Genomic DNA, 12,123 nt, shown 5'->3' with positions numbered 1-12,123 from the left:
GTTTCAAAATATGTGCCACGGAGCTTTTCTCCAATGATCAGGTGTGTCTTTAAACAAATGTAAAGTAGTAGTAGTAGTAGTAGTAGTAGTAGTAGTAGTTGTAGTAGTAACGTGGTAATAGGTTTATTACAAGCAGTTAATGGTATCAATAGGTGACAATATTTTAGCTGATTTATTTAGATCCTTCATTTAAGAAACACAATTATTTGTTCTTGATTAAGTGACTTGTTATAAGTATTACAAGAAAGAATTTCAAAATATAGAAACAATATTTGAGTAGATTTTGTAAGGCCAAAAATGTTCTCATTTTACTTTTGGGAATACACACATATTACTTACGTTGCTTCAATGCGTCCCAGCCATCGAACACTATAAGCAGAGGTCTGTTTTGAGGTGTTTATTTATATTCAGTGTTATTGCATTACCTGTTTATTGTTTATACCTGCACTAAGGTAACTGAGATATGAACGGTTGAAAAACAGCTCTGGTAGAGGAGCCCTCGTAGAGTTACCCCAACCCGCACAGTAACTCATAAAAGATTAATAATAAACTGACCCCCGACTGTGTTGCAATGCGAACATATTTCTGAAACGTTTTTCTTTACTAATAAACAGCAGAATCTCTGAACTTGTACACAACAGATGTAATTCAAAATTAGACGTGATTAATATCGTTTACAGTTTCAACAAAAACAGTATATGTGGGCTGTCGTCTCATTAGATTTTATTGTCCATCGATGACTTGGATTGTCTGGTTGTTTACAGGCCGTCGTCGTATGGCTTGATACTATTTTGAGGCGCCAGGCGACAAACATTTACTTCTTTGTGCAAAAAGTGTCTGTGGCGGGTACTGACTTGTGTTTCTTTGTGATTGCCTTGGCAGTTAAAACACGAATGACGGATCGAGAGCGATGTGTCTTTTGACGTCCTTTGATATTGGAATACTTCAACGCAATATGGTTTGTAAATTAGGTCGATGACAGATTTGAATTAATCAGGGGAAGCATGAGATAGCAATGCTCGTCTCTGTCATCAATACCTTCGTGAAACAGGATGAGATAGTTCTAGTTGGCACGTATAAGACGGGGGCAAGTCTTCTAAGGCGCTGCAATTCGTTGTGTAGAGTTGCGTCCCTTGGACACAGAAACCTATAATTGTTGGTTCGAATCCCGGTTCGCTCCGATTATGTTTCTAGGTTTGTCAGCACCGTACCCGTGCTCGTGGGTTTCACCAGAGTGGTAAACGTCTAAGACCTGCATCACTTCGGGCTTTCCTCCCACATTAAGCCGACACACCGTGACATAACTGGAATACTGTTAAAAGCAGCGTTAAACCCAATTCACTCAAGTATAAGATAGGTCTTGCCTGAACATCGATAATAGAAAATAATCGGTCCAAACCAACAGTCGGGTATGTCGACCATGTTTGACAACACGATTGAAGGATTCTCATTTCATCCCCTACAACTGTGAATAAAATCGACTCTGATTCACCCGTGGCTAGACCACTGTTGTCCACAAATAGACTTTACTCATGACAGCGATGTAGAATCATACAGAACTATTTATAGTACTTCAGCCTTTTGGTGAATACACAGTACACAGTGACACTTCATTGGGAAATATACCTGTGCACAGTCGCACTGTGGGTCAATGTATGAACTAGCATCATGATTCAATACCCGTGCCTTCTACTTTCGAGTGCATGCTGTAATCACTTCGAGAATCATTTTTCTTGTCCAGAAAACATCTTAGCAGGTAAACTTTTATCTTCTGTGCTTAACAAGGGTTAGATAGTAAGATAAACAGATGCGTGTTTAAAGTTTGGAAAAACTTACATCACTCAATTCCAACGTTCATTAACTCAAGCACAAAGTGCTTTATCCTGCATAGGTATAAATGCCCTTCAAAGCCACTGTCTGTGCCTTTCTAACCTTTCGAGACAAGTGAAGGGTCACAAACATTGTCTGCCCACAGTTATGTTGAGGTCACCTTCACTGGTTTTGACCAAGGCAGATAAATTGGAGATTGTGCAATTGTGTGCCTTTTTCTCATCAGTCAACCAGAGATCTAAAAGGAAGAGATTATATAGATGCCAACTTCTTTATTATGAGGAACATAACAGGTAAGAATGATGAAGGAGAAAGTATATAATCTGAAACGTTAAGATCCTCATTTTAAAGAAGTTGACATCCATAAATTATCTTCCTTATGTGTATCACTTCTAAATGCCATTCAGTTTGTTTGTTTGTTTGTTATTTAAGGATGCACCCAGCAGTATTACAGCTATATGACAGCGGTCTGTAAATAATCGAGTCTGGACCAGACAATCCAGTGATTAACACCATGAGCATCGATCCACGCAGTTGGGATATGATGATATGCATCAACCAAGTCAGCGAGCCTGACCACCCGATGCCGTTAGTTACCTCTTACGACAAGCATAGTCGCCTTTTACAGCAAACATGGGTTGCTGAAGACCTATTCTACCCCGGATCTTCAGGGGTCAAATGCCATTCAAAGACTTAAGATATATATACATCTGTCTGGAGGTGACTCGGGTTCTAGTTGCTATTGCGAACAGGATATATAACCTCTTTCACATTTGCCTTGTGTCCATCGGTTTCATGTTGACAGTTATGTTGCTGGTTTTGAGATTCAAATTTGGATATTTGTTTTAAAGATACTGGAGACAGCAAGAAAGGCAAGCAATGTGTTTCCCTATTGCTAGGAGAAACATGAGTCATCATGGAAACCAGAAAACAGTTATCGGTTTCATTTTTTTATAATCAATATACATTTGTTTCTGTGTTTAAACTAGGAGGTGACCATCTCAGTGGTCTAGTGGTAGAGCATCTGCCCAGGGAGCGGAAGGTTCGAGGGTTCGATCCCAGGCCGCGTCACACCAAAAGACGTTAAAAGATGGTACTTGTTGTAACCCTGCCTGATGCTCGACATTAAGGGGCTAAAACAAGGACTGGTCAGCTCGGAGTCAGTATACTGTGTCTGGGTTGGGTAATTGTGTTAACTGCAGCATGGCATCTGAGTGGGCTAGAACTATAATTGTTTGTCTGTTTGTTGTTTAAAGCTGCACTTAGAAATATTCCAGCTACATGACAGCGGTCTGTAAATAATAGACCAGACAATCCAGTGATTGCATCAACCAAGTCAGCAAGCCCGACCACCTGATCCCGTTAGTCGCCTCTTAGGACAACCATAGTCGCCTTTTATGGCAAGCATGGATATTTGAAGACCTAAACTACCCCGGATCTTCACGGGTCACTAGAACTATAAAATCTGCATTAGTCTGGACTAGCACAAGCGCACGCATGCACGTCCAATAATCTTGAACATGAGGATAAGGATGAACCCCATTTCACCTTTGATCGACTGATCTATGGGTCGGGGAGGCTTGAATCAAACTTGCTGAGGCTGCCAATGAATAAAAACCTAGCCACTCCTGTATTACCAAATCATAACATTTGTTTTGATCTTTCACAAATATTTCCAATTCAAGCAGAATTTTGGAAGATAACCTCAAATTGTTAGATTAACCTGATAACAGGACTTAATCTTTTTTCACTTTGGTGAAATCCATGAGCAAGGCTCTGGTGCTACCAAACCTTGGAACATCAATAGGGTGAATATGGGATTCAAACCTATGAGATGGATACTTAAACCATGGGGCTACCAATGTCCACCCCTAATAGATGGCTTCGTAATACATAAAAGAAAGTTTTGAAAATGTGTTAGAAATCAGAATGGACAGAATTTCCTGGGATTTCATACACAAGTTCAAATTTTATTGAGTTATTGACTAAAGTGAAAACCCACGAGCAACAAATTTTGTCAGGGCACAGTGACAACTCCTATTGTCATTGTGACAACTAAAATTTATTCATATCTACCATCTGAAATGTCATTGACTTATGTGTGGTTGTGCGTCGTGTCTGTTTGTACTAGTCCGGACTAATGCCGATTTTACAGTGTAGTGTAATCTGAGCTCTCATCGGTCAGAGCATCCTCACAGCAAGCAGACTGGTATGATTCGTTTTTAAAAATCCCAACACACATCTGGGTTGTATGTTTTCATATTTAATGGGAAAATGTAACAAACCCATGATGGTGAAGGTGCATAGTCAAAGGTATGAGGGCCAATCATTAAAAGAAATAACATGGTGTATCAAATTTCACAATCTACACTTACAATATTCTGAATTTTGTATACACCATTTAAACATCAGTGCTAAGATCTACAGGGTAAACCAAATCTCTGCTTCAAAAACACTGAAGAGAAATTTAAAATTTTGCATGTCCTATCTCCTTTGATTGGGCACATTGAGAATCTCACCATTTGCCTTTTGAAATCAAATAAACAGGAGGCGACAAAAGTTTGTCAACTTTTATCGATGAGTGTTGATATATTTTTGAATGCCTCCGCAGTATACACATACAGATCTAACCATTGATTCACTGCCACACAAAACAAAACATGGCCATCTGAGATATGAAGTGGACTTTATTTTGAAGGTATATGATTACTGAAGCAGGATGCAGGATGCAACTGTCAACAGTTACTGATGCATGAAGAATGGCAATGGATATGTTCCTGGCTTTTCATTCATTCATTTTTGTTCATAAAACAACTGGGTCTATATGACAAGCTCTATTATACTTTAGGATTAAAACTGTCAGAGATTCAAAAAACACTTGTGCCTGGTGACAATACAATTCATGTTCATAAAAGAATTACTGGTTTAAAAACCAGTAAACTCATGAGCTCCAGTTATCCCATTCTTGTGTTCAACCTAGCTTCCACCAGGATGACAGTTCCATCCAAGGCAGTGTGAGGCGGGAAGGATGCTGCAGCTGTGTCAGTCGATGCTGCAGCTGTGTCTGTCGATGCTGCAGCTGTGTCAGTCGATGCTGCAGCTCTAGGTGTTGCGGATACCCAGGGCCTGCTCCAGTTCGGTGCGACGTTGTTGAACCTGAAACAATCCCATTTTTACCATGTATCTAGTCTGCAACCCCACCACATGTCCCAAACACAGAGCATTTATTTAGGTTGAGCAAGCTTAGCATTTTTCCTTTCATTAAAACCTATTCCAAAGGAAAAAGTCCTCAACAAGGTTTAGACACCAACTGAACCTTAATCCTGATATTTTAATTCAAGCAATAGAGAGAGTGAGTATGGTTTTACGCCTCTTTGAGCAGTATTCCAGCAATATCACAGCGGGGGACACCAGAAATGGCCTTCACACGTTGTACCCATGTCAGGAATCGAACCCGGGTCTTCTGCCATTGAGCTAACGCTTTAACCACTAGGCTACCTGACAGACCCCAAGCAATAGAGACACCTGTCATACATGCAGTCAGGGCCACTCCATTGAGTGAGTGTCTACCTTGCTGTAGAAATACTTGTCACTAGGTTACCTCTGCCAGGGTCGAGTGTGAGGTCCATACAGTGCCTACCTTGCTGTAGATATACTTGTCACTAGGCTACCTCTGCCAGGGTTGAGTGTGAGGTCCACACAGTGCCTACCTTGCTGTAGATATACTTGTCACTAGGCTACCTCTGCCAGGGTCGAGTGTGAGGTCCACACAGTGCCTACCTTGCTGTAGATATACTTGTCACTAGGCTACCTCTGCCAGTGCTGTGTGTGTGGTCCACACAGTGCCTACCTTGCTGTAGATATACTTGTCACTAGGCTACCTCTGCCAGTGTTGACTGTGAGGTGCACACAGTGCCTACCTTGGTGTAGATATACTTGTCACTAGGCTACCTCTGCCAGGGTTGAGTGCGAGGTCCACAAAGTGCCTGCTGTAGATATACTTGTCACTAGGCTACCTCTGCCAGTGTTGAGTGTGAGGTCCACACAGTGCCTGCTGTAGATATACTTGTCACTAGGCTACCTCTGCCAGTGTTGAGTGTGAGGTCCACACAGTGCCTGCTGTAGATATACTTGTCACTAGGCTACCTCTGCCAGGGTTGAGTGTGAGGTCCACACAGTGCCTACCTTGCTGTAGATATACTTGTCACTAGGCTACCTCTGCCAGTGCTGTGTGTGAGGTCCACAAAGTGCCTACCTTGCTGTAGATATACTTGTCACTAGGCTACCTCTGCCAGTGTTGTGTGTGAGGTCCACACAGTGCCTACCTTGCTGTAGATATACTTGTCACTAGTCTACCTCTGCCAGGGTTGAGTGTGAGGTCCACACAGTGCCTACCTTGCTGTAGATAAACTTGTCACTAGGCTACCTCTGCCAGGGTTGAGTGTGAGGTCCACACAGTGCCTGCTGTAGATATACTTGTCACTAGGCTACCTCTGCCAGGGTTGAGTGTGAGGTCCACACAGTGCCTACCTTGCTGTAGATATACTTGTCACTAGGCTACCTCTGCCAGTGCTGTGTGTGAGGTCCACAAAGTGCCTACCTTGCTGTAGATATACTTGTCACTAGGCTACCTCTGCCAGTGTTGTGTGTGAGGTCCACACTGTGCCTACCTTGCTGTAGATATACTTGTCACTAGTCTACCTCTGCCAGTGTTGAGTGTGAGGTCCACACAGTGCCTGCTGTAGATATACTTGTCACTAGGCTACCTCTGCCAGTGTTGACTGTGAGGTGCACACAGTGCCTACCTTGGTGTAGATATACTTGTCACTAGGCTACCTCTGCCAGGGTTGAGTGCGAGGTCCACAAAGTGCCTGCTGTAGATATACTTGTCACTAGGCTACCTCTGCCAGTGTTGAGTGTGAGGTCCACACAGTGCCTGCTGTAGATATACTTGTCACTAGGCTACCTCTGCCAGTGTTGAGTGTGAGGTCCACACAGTGCCTGCTGTAGATATACTTGTCACTAGGCTACCTCTGCCAGGGTTGAGTGTGAGGTCCACACAGTGCCTACCTTGCTGTAGATATACTTGTCACTAGGCTACCTCTGCCAGTGCTGTGTGTGAGGTCCACAAAGTGCCTACCTTGCTGTAGATATACTTGTCACTAGGCTACCTCTGCCAGGGTTGTGTGTGAGGTCCACACAGTGCCTACCTTGCTGTAGATATACTTGTCACTAGTCTACCTCTGCCAGGGTTGAGTGTGAGGTCCATACAGTGCCTACCTTGCTGTAGATAAACTTGTCACTAGGCTACCTCTGCCAGGGTTGAGTGTGAGGTCCACACAGTGCCTGCTGTAGATATACTTGTCACTAGGCTACCTCTGCCAGGGTTGAGTGTGAGGTCCACACAGTGCCTACCTTGCTGTAGATATACTTGTCACTAGGCTACCTCTGCCAGTGCTGTGTGTGAGGTCCACAAAGTGCCTACCTTGCTGTAGATATACTTGTCACTAGGCTACCTCTGCCAGTGTTGTGTGTGAGGTCCACACTGTGCCTACCTTGCTGTAGATATACTTGTCACTAGTCTACCTCTGCCAGTGTTGAGTGTGAGGTCCACACAGTGCCTGCTGTAGATATACTTGTCACTAGGCTACCTCTGCCAGTGTTGAGTGTGAGGTCCACACAGTGCCTGCTGTAGATATACTTGTCACTAGGCTACCTCTGCCAGGGTTGAGTGTGAGGTCCACACAGTGCCTACCTTGCTGTAGATATACTTGTCACTAGTCTACCTCTGCCAGGGTTGAGTGTGAGGTCCACACAGTGCCTACCTTGCTGTAGATAAACTTGTCACTAGGCTACCTCTGCCAGGGTTGAGTGTGAGGTCCACACAGTGCCTGCTGTAGATATACTTGTCACTAGGCTACCTCTGCCAGGGTTGAGTGTGAGGTCCACACAGTGCCTACCTTGCTGTAGATATACTTGTCACTAGGCTACCTCTGCCAGTGCTGTGTGTGAGGTCCACAAAGTGCCTACCTTGCTGTAGATATACTTGTCACTAGGCTACCTCTGCCAGTGTTGTGTGTGAGGTCCACACTGTGCCTACCTTGCTGTAGATATACTTGTCACTAGTCTACCTCTGCCAGTGTTGAGTGTGAGGTCCACACAGTGCCTGCTGTAGATATACTTGTCACTAGGCTACCTCTGCCAGTGTTGAGTGTGAGGTCCACACAGTGCCTGCTGTAGATATACTTGTCACTAGGCTACCTCTGCCAGGGTTGAGTGTGAGGTCCACACAGTGCCTACCTTGCTGTAGATATACTTGTCACTAGGCTACCTCTGCCAGTGCTGTGTTTGAGGTCCACACAGTGCCTACCATGCTGTAGATATACTTGTCACTAGGCTATCTCTGCCAGTGCTGTGTGTGAGGTCCACACAGTGCCTACCTTGCTGTAGATATACTTGTCACTAGGCTACCTCTGCCAGTGCTGTGTGTGAGGTCCACACAGTGCATGCTGTAGATATACTTGTCACTAGGCTACCTCTGCCAGTGCTGTGTGTAAGGTCCACACAGTGCCTACCTTGCTGTAGATATACTTGTCACTAGGCTACCTCTGCCAGTGCTGTGTGTGAGGTCCACACAGTGCCTACCTTGCTGTAGATATACTTGTCACTAGGCTACCTCTGCCAGTGCCATGTGTGAGGTCCACACAGTGCCTACCTTGCTGTAGATATACTTGTCACTAGGCTACCTCTGCCAGTGCTGTGTGTGAGGTCCACACAGTGCCTACTTTGCTGTAGATATACTTGTCACTAGGCTACCTCTGCCAGTGCCATGTGTGAGGTCCACACAGTGCCTACCTTGCTGTAGATATACTTGTCACTAGGCTACCTCTGCCAGGGTTGAGTGCGAGGTCCACACAGTGCCTGCTGTAGATATACTTGTCACTAGGCTACATCTGACAGGGTTGAGTGTGAGGTCCACACAGTGCCTACCTTGCTGTAGATATACTTGTCACTAGGCTACCTCTGCCAGGGTTGAGTTTGAGGTCCACACAGTGCATGCTGTAGATATACTTGTCACTAGGTTACCTCTGCCAGGGTTGAGTGTGAGGTCCACACAGTGCCTACCTTGCTGTAGAAGTATCTGCACACTGCCTCTTGTGACCAGGGCTGGTAGAAGAAGTCCGACCTCCTCTCCTCTTCTGGGTTACCCACCACGTCCGTCATGCTCTGAAGTGAGAGATATATTCAGTCAGCTGCAAACACTCTTACCCAGTGATTCGCATCGCAAAACCTATTTTGTACCTATGAAATAAGTTCAACTGAAATAAGCCATGCTTCATGGTACAGTCTCCAAAATAACCCTTTGCAAATTTTAATTTCTGTTCATATGCTAAAAAAGTCTTTTCTCAATTTTATGTGGTAATAGAATACTTGAGTAAGTTGAAATAACGTGTAAAGATATATTTTGTGAAGCTCAATATTTTGTAATATATCTCTACTTAATAAATGACCATCCGATCATTTAGTTGCCTCTTACGACCAGCATAGGTGGCTGGAGGCCTGTTTTATCCTAGAATCCCACAGGGGTGAGGTATTTTAGCTGCCTTAATGTACAAGGACCTACCTTCAGGTCTCTTGTTTGAGAGATGAGCCAGTTGTTGATGAATTCCTGAGGATCCTTGGCAAAGCTGAGGAAGAACTCTCTGTTGGTCTTGAGTTGGTTGATAGTCTCCACTGTCTCATGGATCTGCAACACGCTCTCAGTTTAGTCACACAGCAAGGCATCCACACATAACGATCCGAATAACCAAACAATTCTTCAAATATTTGCAATGTAATATATAAATATGTAATCAGTAAGTCAGTTAGGTTCATATTGCTTTTTAAAGTATTTCAGATAATTCACCACGATCACAGCTTTTCAGCTTAAATTGGGCCCAAACTGAGGCAAGTCTGAGACAATTACTTTGTTGAAACCCAAAAGCAATAGTATGGTGATGACAAGGGACACAACTCTGCATCGCCACATGGGCACCCTCGACATGAGTCAACACAAGGATACAGTACACACAAACACTCAACAAATCATTACAAATAGAAAAGACGCCACTTAGTTTTCAAAATTTCATGGATATGAAAACAATGACAATAAAGTGGTTGCTGAAGGTTTGAACATTCACAAAAGTGAGACGTGTACGGTTCTTGTTCATATCCATGTGCACCTCATCTGGACATTATAATGTGGTTATAAACGTTTATCTGATTATTGGTTTATTATTCAAACTGACATAGATAGGCAAATAGGATCCCTCCCTTCAGTCTTTTGATATCAAACATATCTGCACATGTTTATAAAAAGCTACTGATGTAATTTTATGACTTAAATTGACTTGTGCTGATTTAGTATGAATTATATCGACTCAGTATGACTCAGTATGAATTATATGTAGGGGGAAAAAAAGAGATGTCACATCGCATAAGTTCAGCCTAGATGGATACCAAGGCAGGTTAGCCAAAACAACTGAAAATAATACACATTTTTTAACTGACCCATGTTGAGTCAAAGGGCATTTATATTTTCTTGTACTGGTGACCATGCTAGGTTAACCGAGTCTAAACGTCTGAAGGAGGTATATGGACATGGCAAGACACAGGGGGGCCCCTAGGTATCCTCTCTATTGTCAGACCCACCTTGTTGTCGAGGGAGGCGATCTCCTGCTGACTCTGCGTGGACAGCAGGAAGGAGTTCATCTGCTGCTTCAAGGTGTCGTCCTAGTGAATACAGTCATACACTCAGTCAGGCAGTGAACAAGTCCCATGCACACAGTAGTCAGCAATATCACAGCTAGGTCACTTGCATAGTGTGAGCCAGCCTGAACCAGGCTTGTTAGTACTCCATGGAGTGTCTATCAGACACTGGAAGACTAAGACACTAGTTAGTGGTCCATGGAGTGTCTATCAGACACTGGAAGACTAAGACACTAGTTAGTGGTCCATGGAGTGTCTATCAGACACTGGAAGACTAAGACACTAGTTAGTGGTCCATGGAGTGTCTATCAGACACTGGAAGACTAAGACACTAGTTAGTGGTCCATGGAGTGTCTATCAGACACTGGAAGACTAAGACACTAGTTAGTGGTCCATGGAGTGTCTATCAGACACTGGAAGACTAAGACACTAGTTAGTACTCCATGGAGTGTCTATCAGACACTGGAAGACTAAGACACTAGTTAGTGGTCCATGGAGTGTCTATCAGACACTGGAAGACTAAGACACTAGTTAGTGGTCCATGGAGGGTCTATCAGACTCTGGAAGACTAAGACACTAGTTAGTGGTCCATGGAGTGTCTATCAGACACTGGAAGACTAAGACACTAGTTAGTGGTCCATGGAGTGTCTATCAGACACTGGAAGACTAAGACACTAGTTAGTGGTCCATGGAGCGTCTATCAGACACTGGTAGACTAAGACACTAGTTAGTACTCCATGGAGTGTCTATCAGACACTGGAAGACTAAGACACTAGTTAGTGGTCCATGGAGTGTCTATCAGACACTGGAAGACTGACACTAGTTAGTACTCCATGGAGTGTCTATCAGACACTGGAAGACTAAGACACTAGTTAGTACTCCATGGAGTGTCTATCAGATGCTGGTAGACAAAGACACTAGTTAGTACTCCATGGAGTGTCTATCAGACACTGGAAGACTAAGACACTAGTTAGTACTCCATGGAGTGTCTATCAGACACTGGTAGACTAAGACACTAGTTAGTGGTCCATGAGCATCTATCAGACACTGGTAGAGGCATCAGATACGTTGGTCAACAAATATTTCAGTCATATCATAGTATGTCTTCTTAATGTGGTAGGAAAGGCCAAAGTGACAGACATCAATTTAATCCAAATCATGTCTTTTCAAAATGAGTGAATGAGTTGGGTTTAATGACTTTTTTTATGCTATTTCAGTCATATGAAGGAATGTCAGTTTGTTGTGGGAGTAGGGTCCAAAATGACATTAGTAGATGTTTACCACCAACCCACAAGCACAGGCATGGCACTGACAGACCAATCAGATCAGACCTAGGGTCAACCTCAAATTCGAACTCCTGACAAGTGGTTCCTGGAATGGCCAAGGGATGCAACTCTATAAGGCCACAGATGTGTCTTCCCAGGTGACCATCCATCCAAACACTAGCTACACGAACTCAGCAGATGATGAGGTCATCCAGTAACCATCTTACCCATCTCAAACATGGAGAAAGATTCTGCTGATTCCAAATACAGCCATTGCATG

General features: G+C 43.6%; 1 protein-coding gene across 7 annotated transcripts in view; it reads right to left on the bottom strand.

Annotated features, from left to right (window-relative positions):
* Positions 1–4,497: 4,497 nt before the first annotated feature.
* Positions 4,498–12,123, bottom strand: part of LOC139465040 (SWI/SNF-related matrix-associated actin-dependent regulator of chromatin subfamily D member 1-like) — a 48,286-nt gene continuing 40,660 nt past the window's right edge. For all 7 annotated transcript variants that reach the window (XM_071246727.1, XM_071246728.1, XM_071246729.1 and 4 more), the window contains 4 exons: positions 10,522–10,602; positions 9,455–9,577; positions 8,956–9,057; positions 4,498–4,986 (listed from right to left, as the gene is read on the bottom strand). In XM_071246727.1, coding sequence (XP_071102828.1) covers positions 4,933–4,986; positions 8,956–9,057; positions 9,455–9,577; positions 10,522–10,602 — 360 coding nt within the window. In that variant the 3' untranslated portion in view covers positions 4,498–4,932. The remainder of the gene's footprint in view (positions 4,987–8,955; positions 9,058–9,454; positions 9,578–10,521; positions 10,603–12,123) is intronic.

This window comes from Haliotis cracherodii, unplaced genomic scaffold (assembly GCF_022045235.1).
Source record: "Haliotis cracherodii isolate W230 unplaced genomic scaffold, xgHalCrac1.p SCAF_17, whole genome shotgun sequence".
Taxonomy (NCBI): Eukaryota; Metazoa; Mollusca; class Gastropoda; order Lepetellida; family Haliotidae; genus Haliotis; species Haliotis cracherodii.
This window is presented reverse-complemented; position numbering and strand designations above follow the sequence as displayed.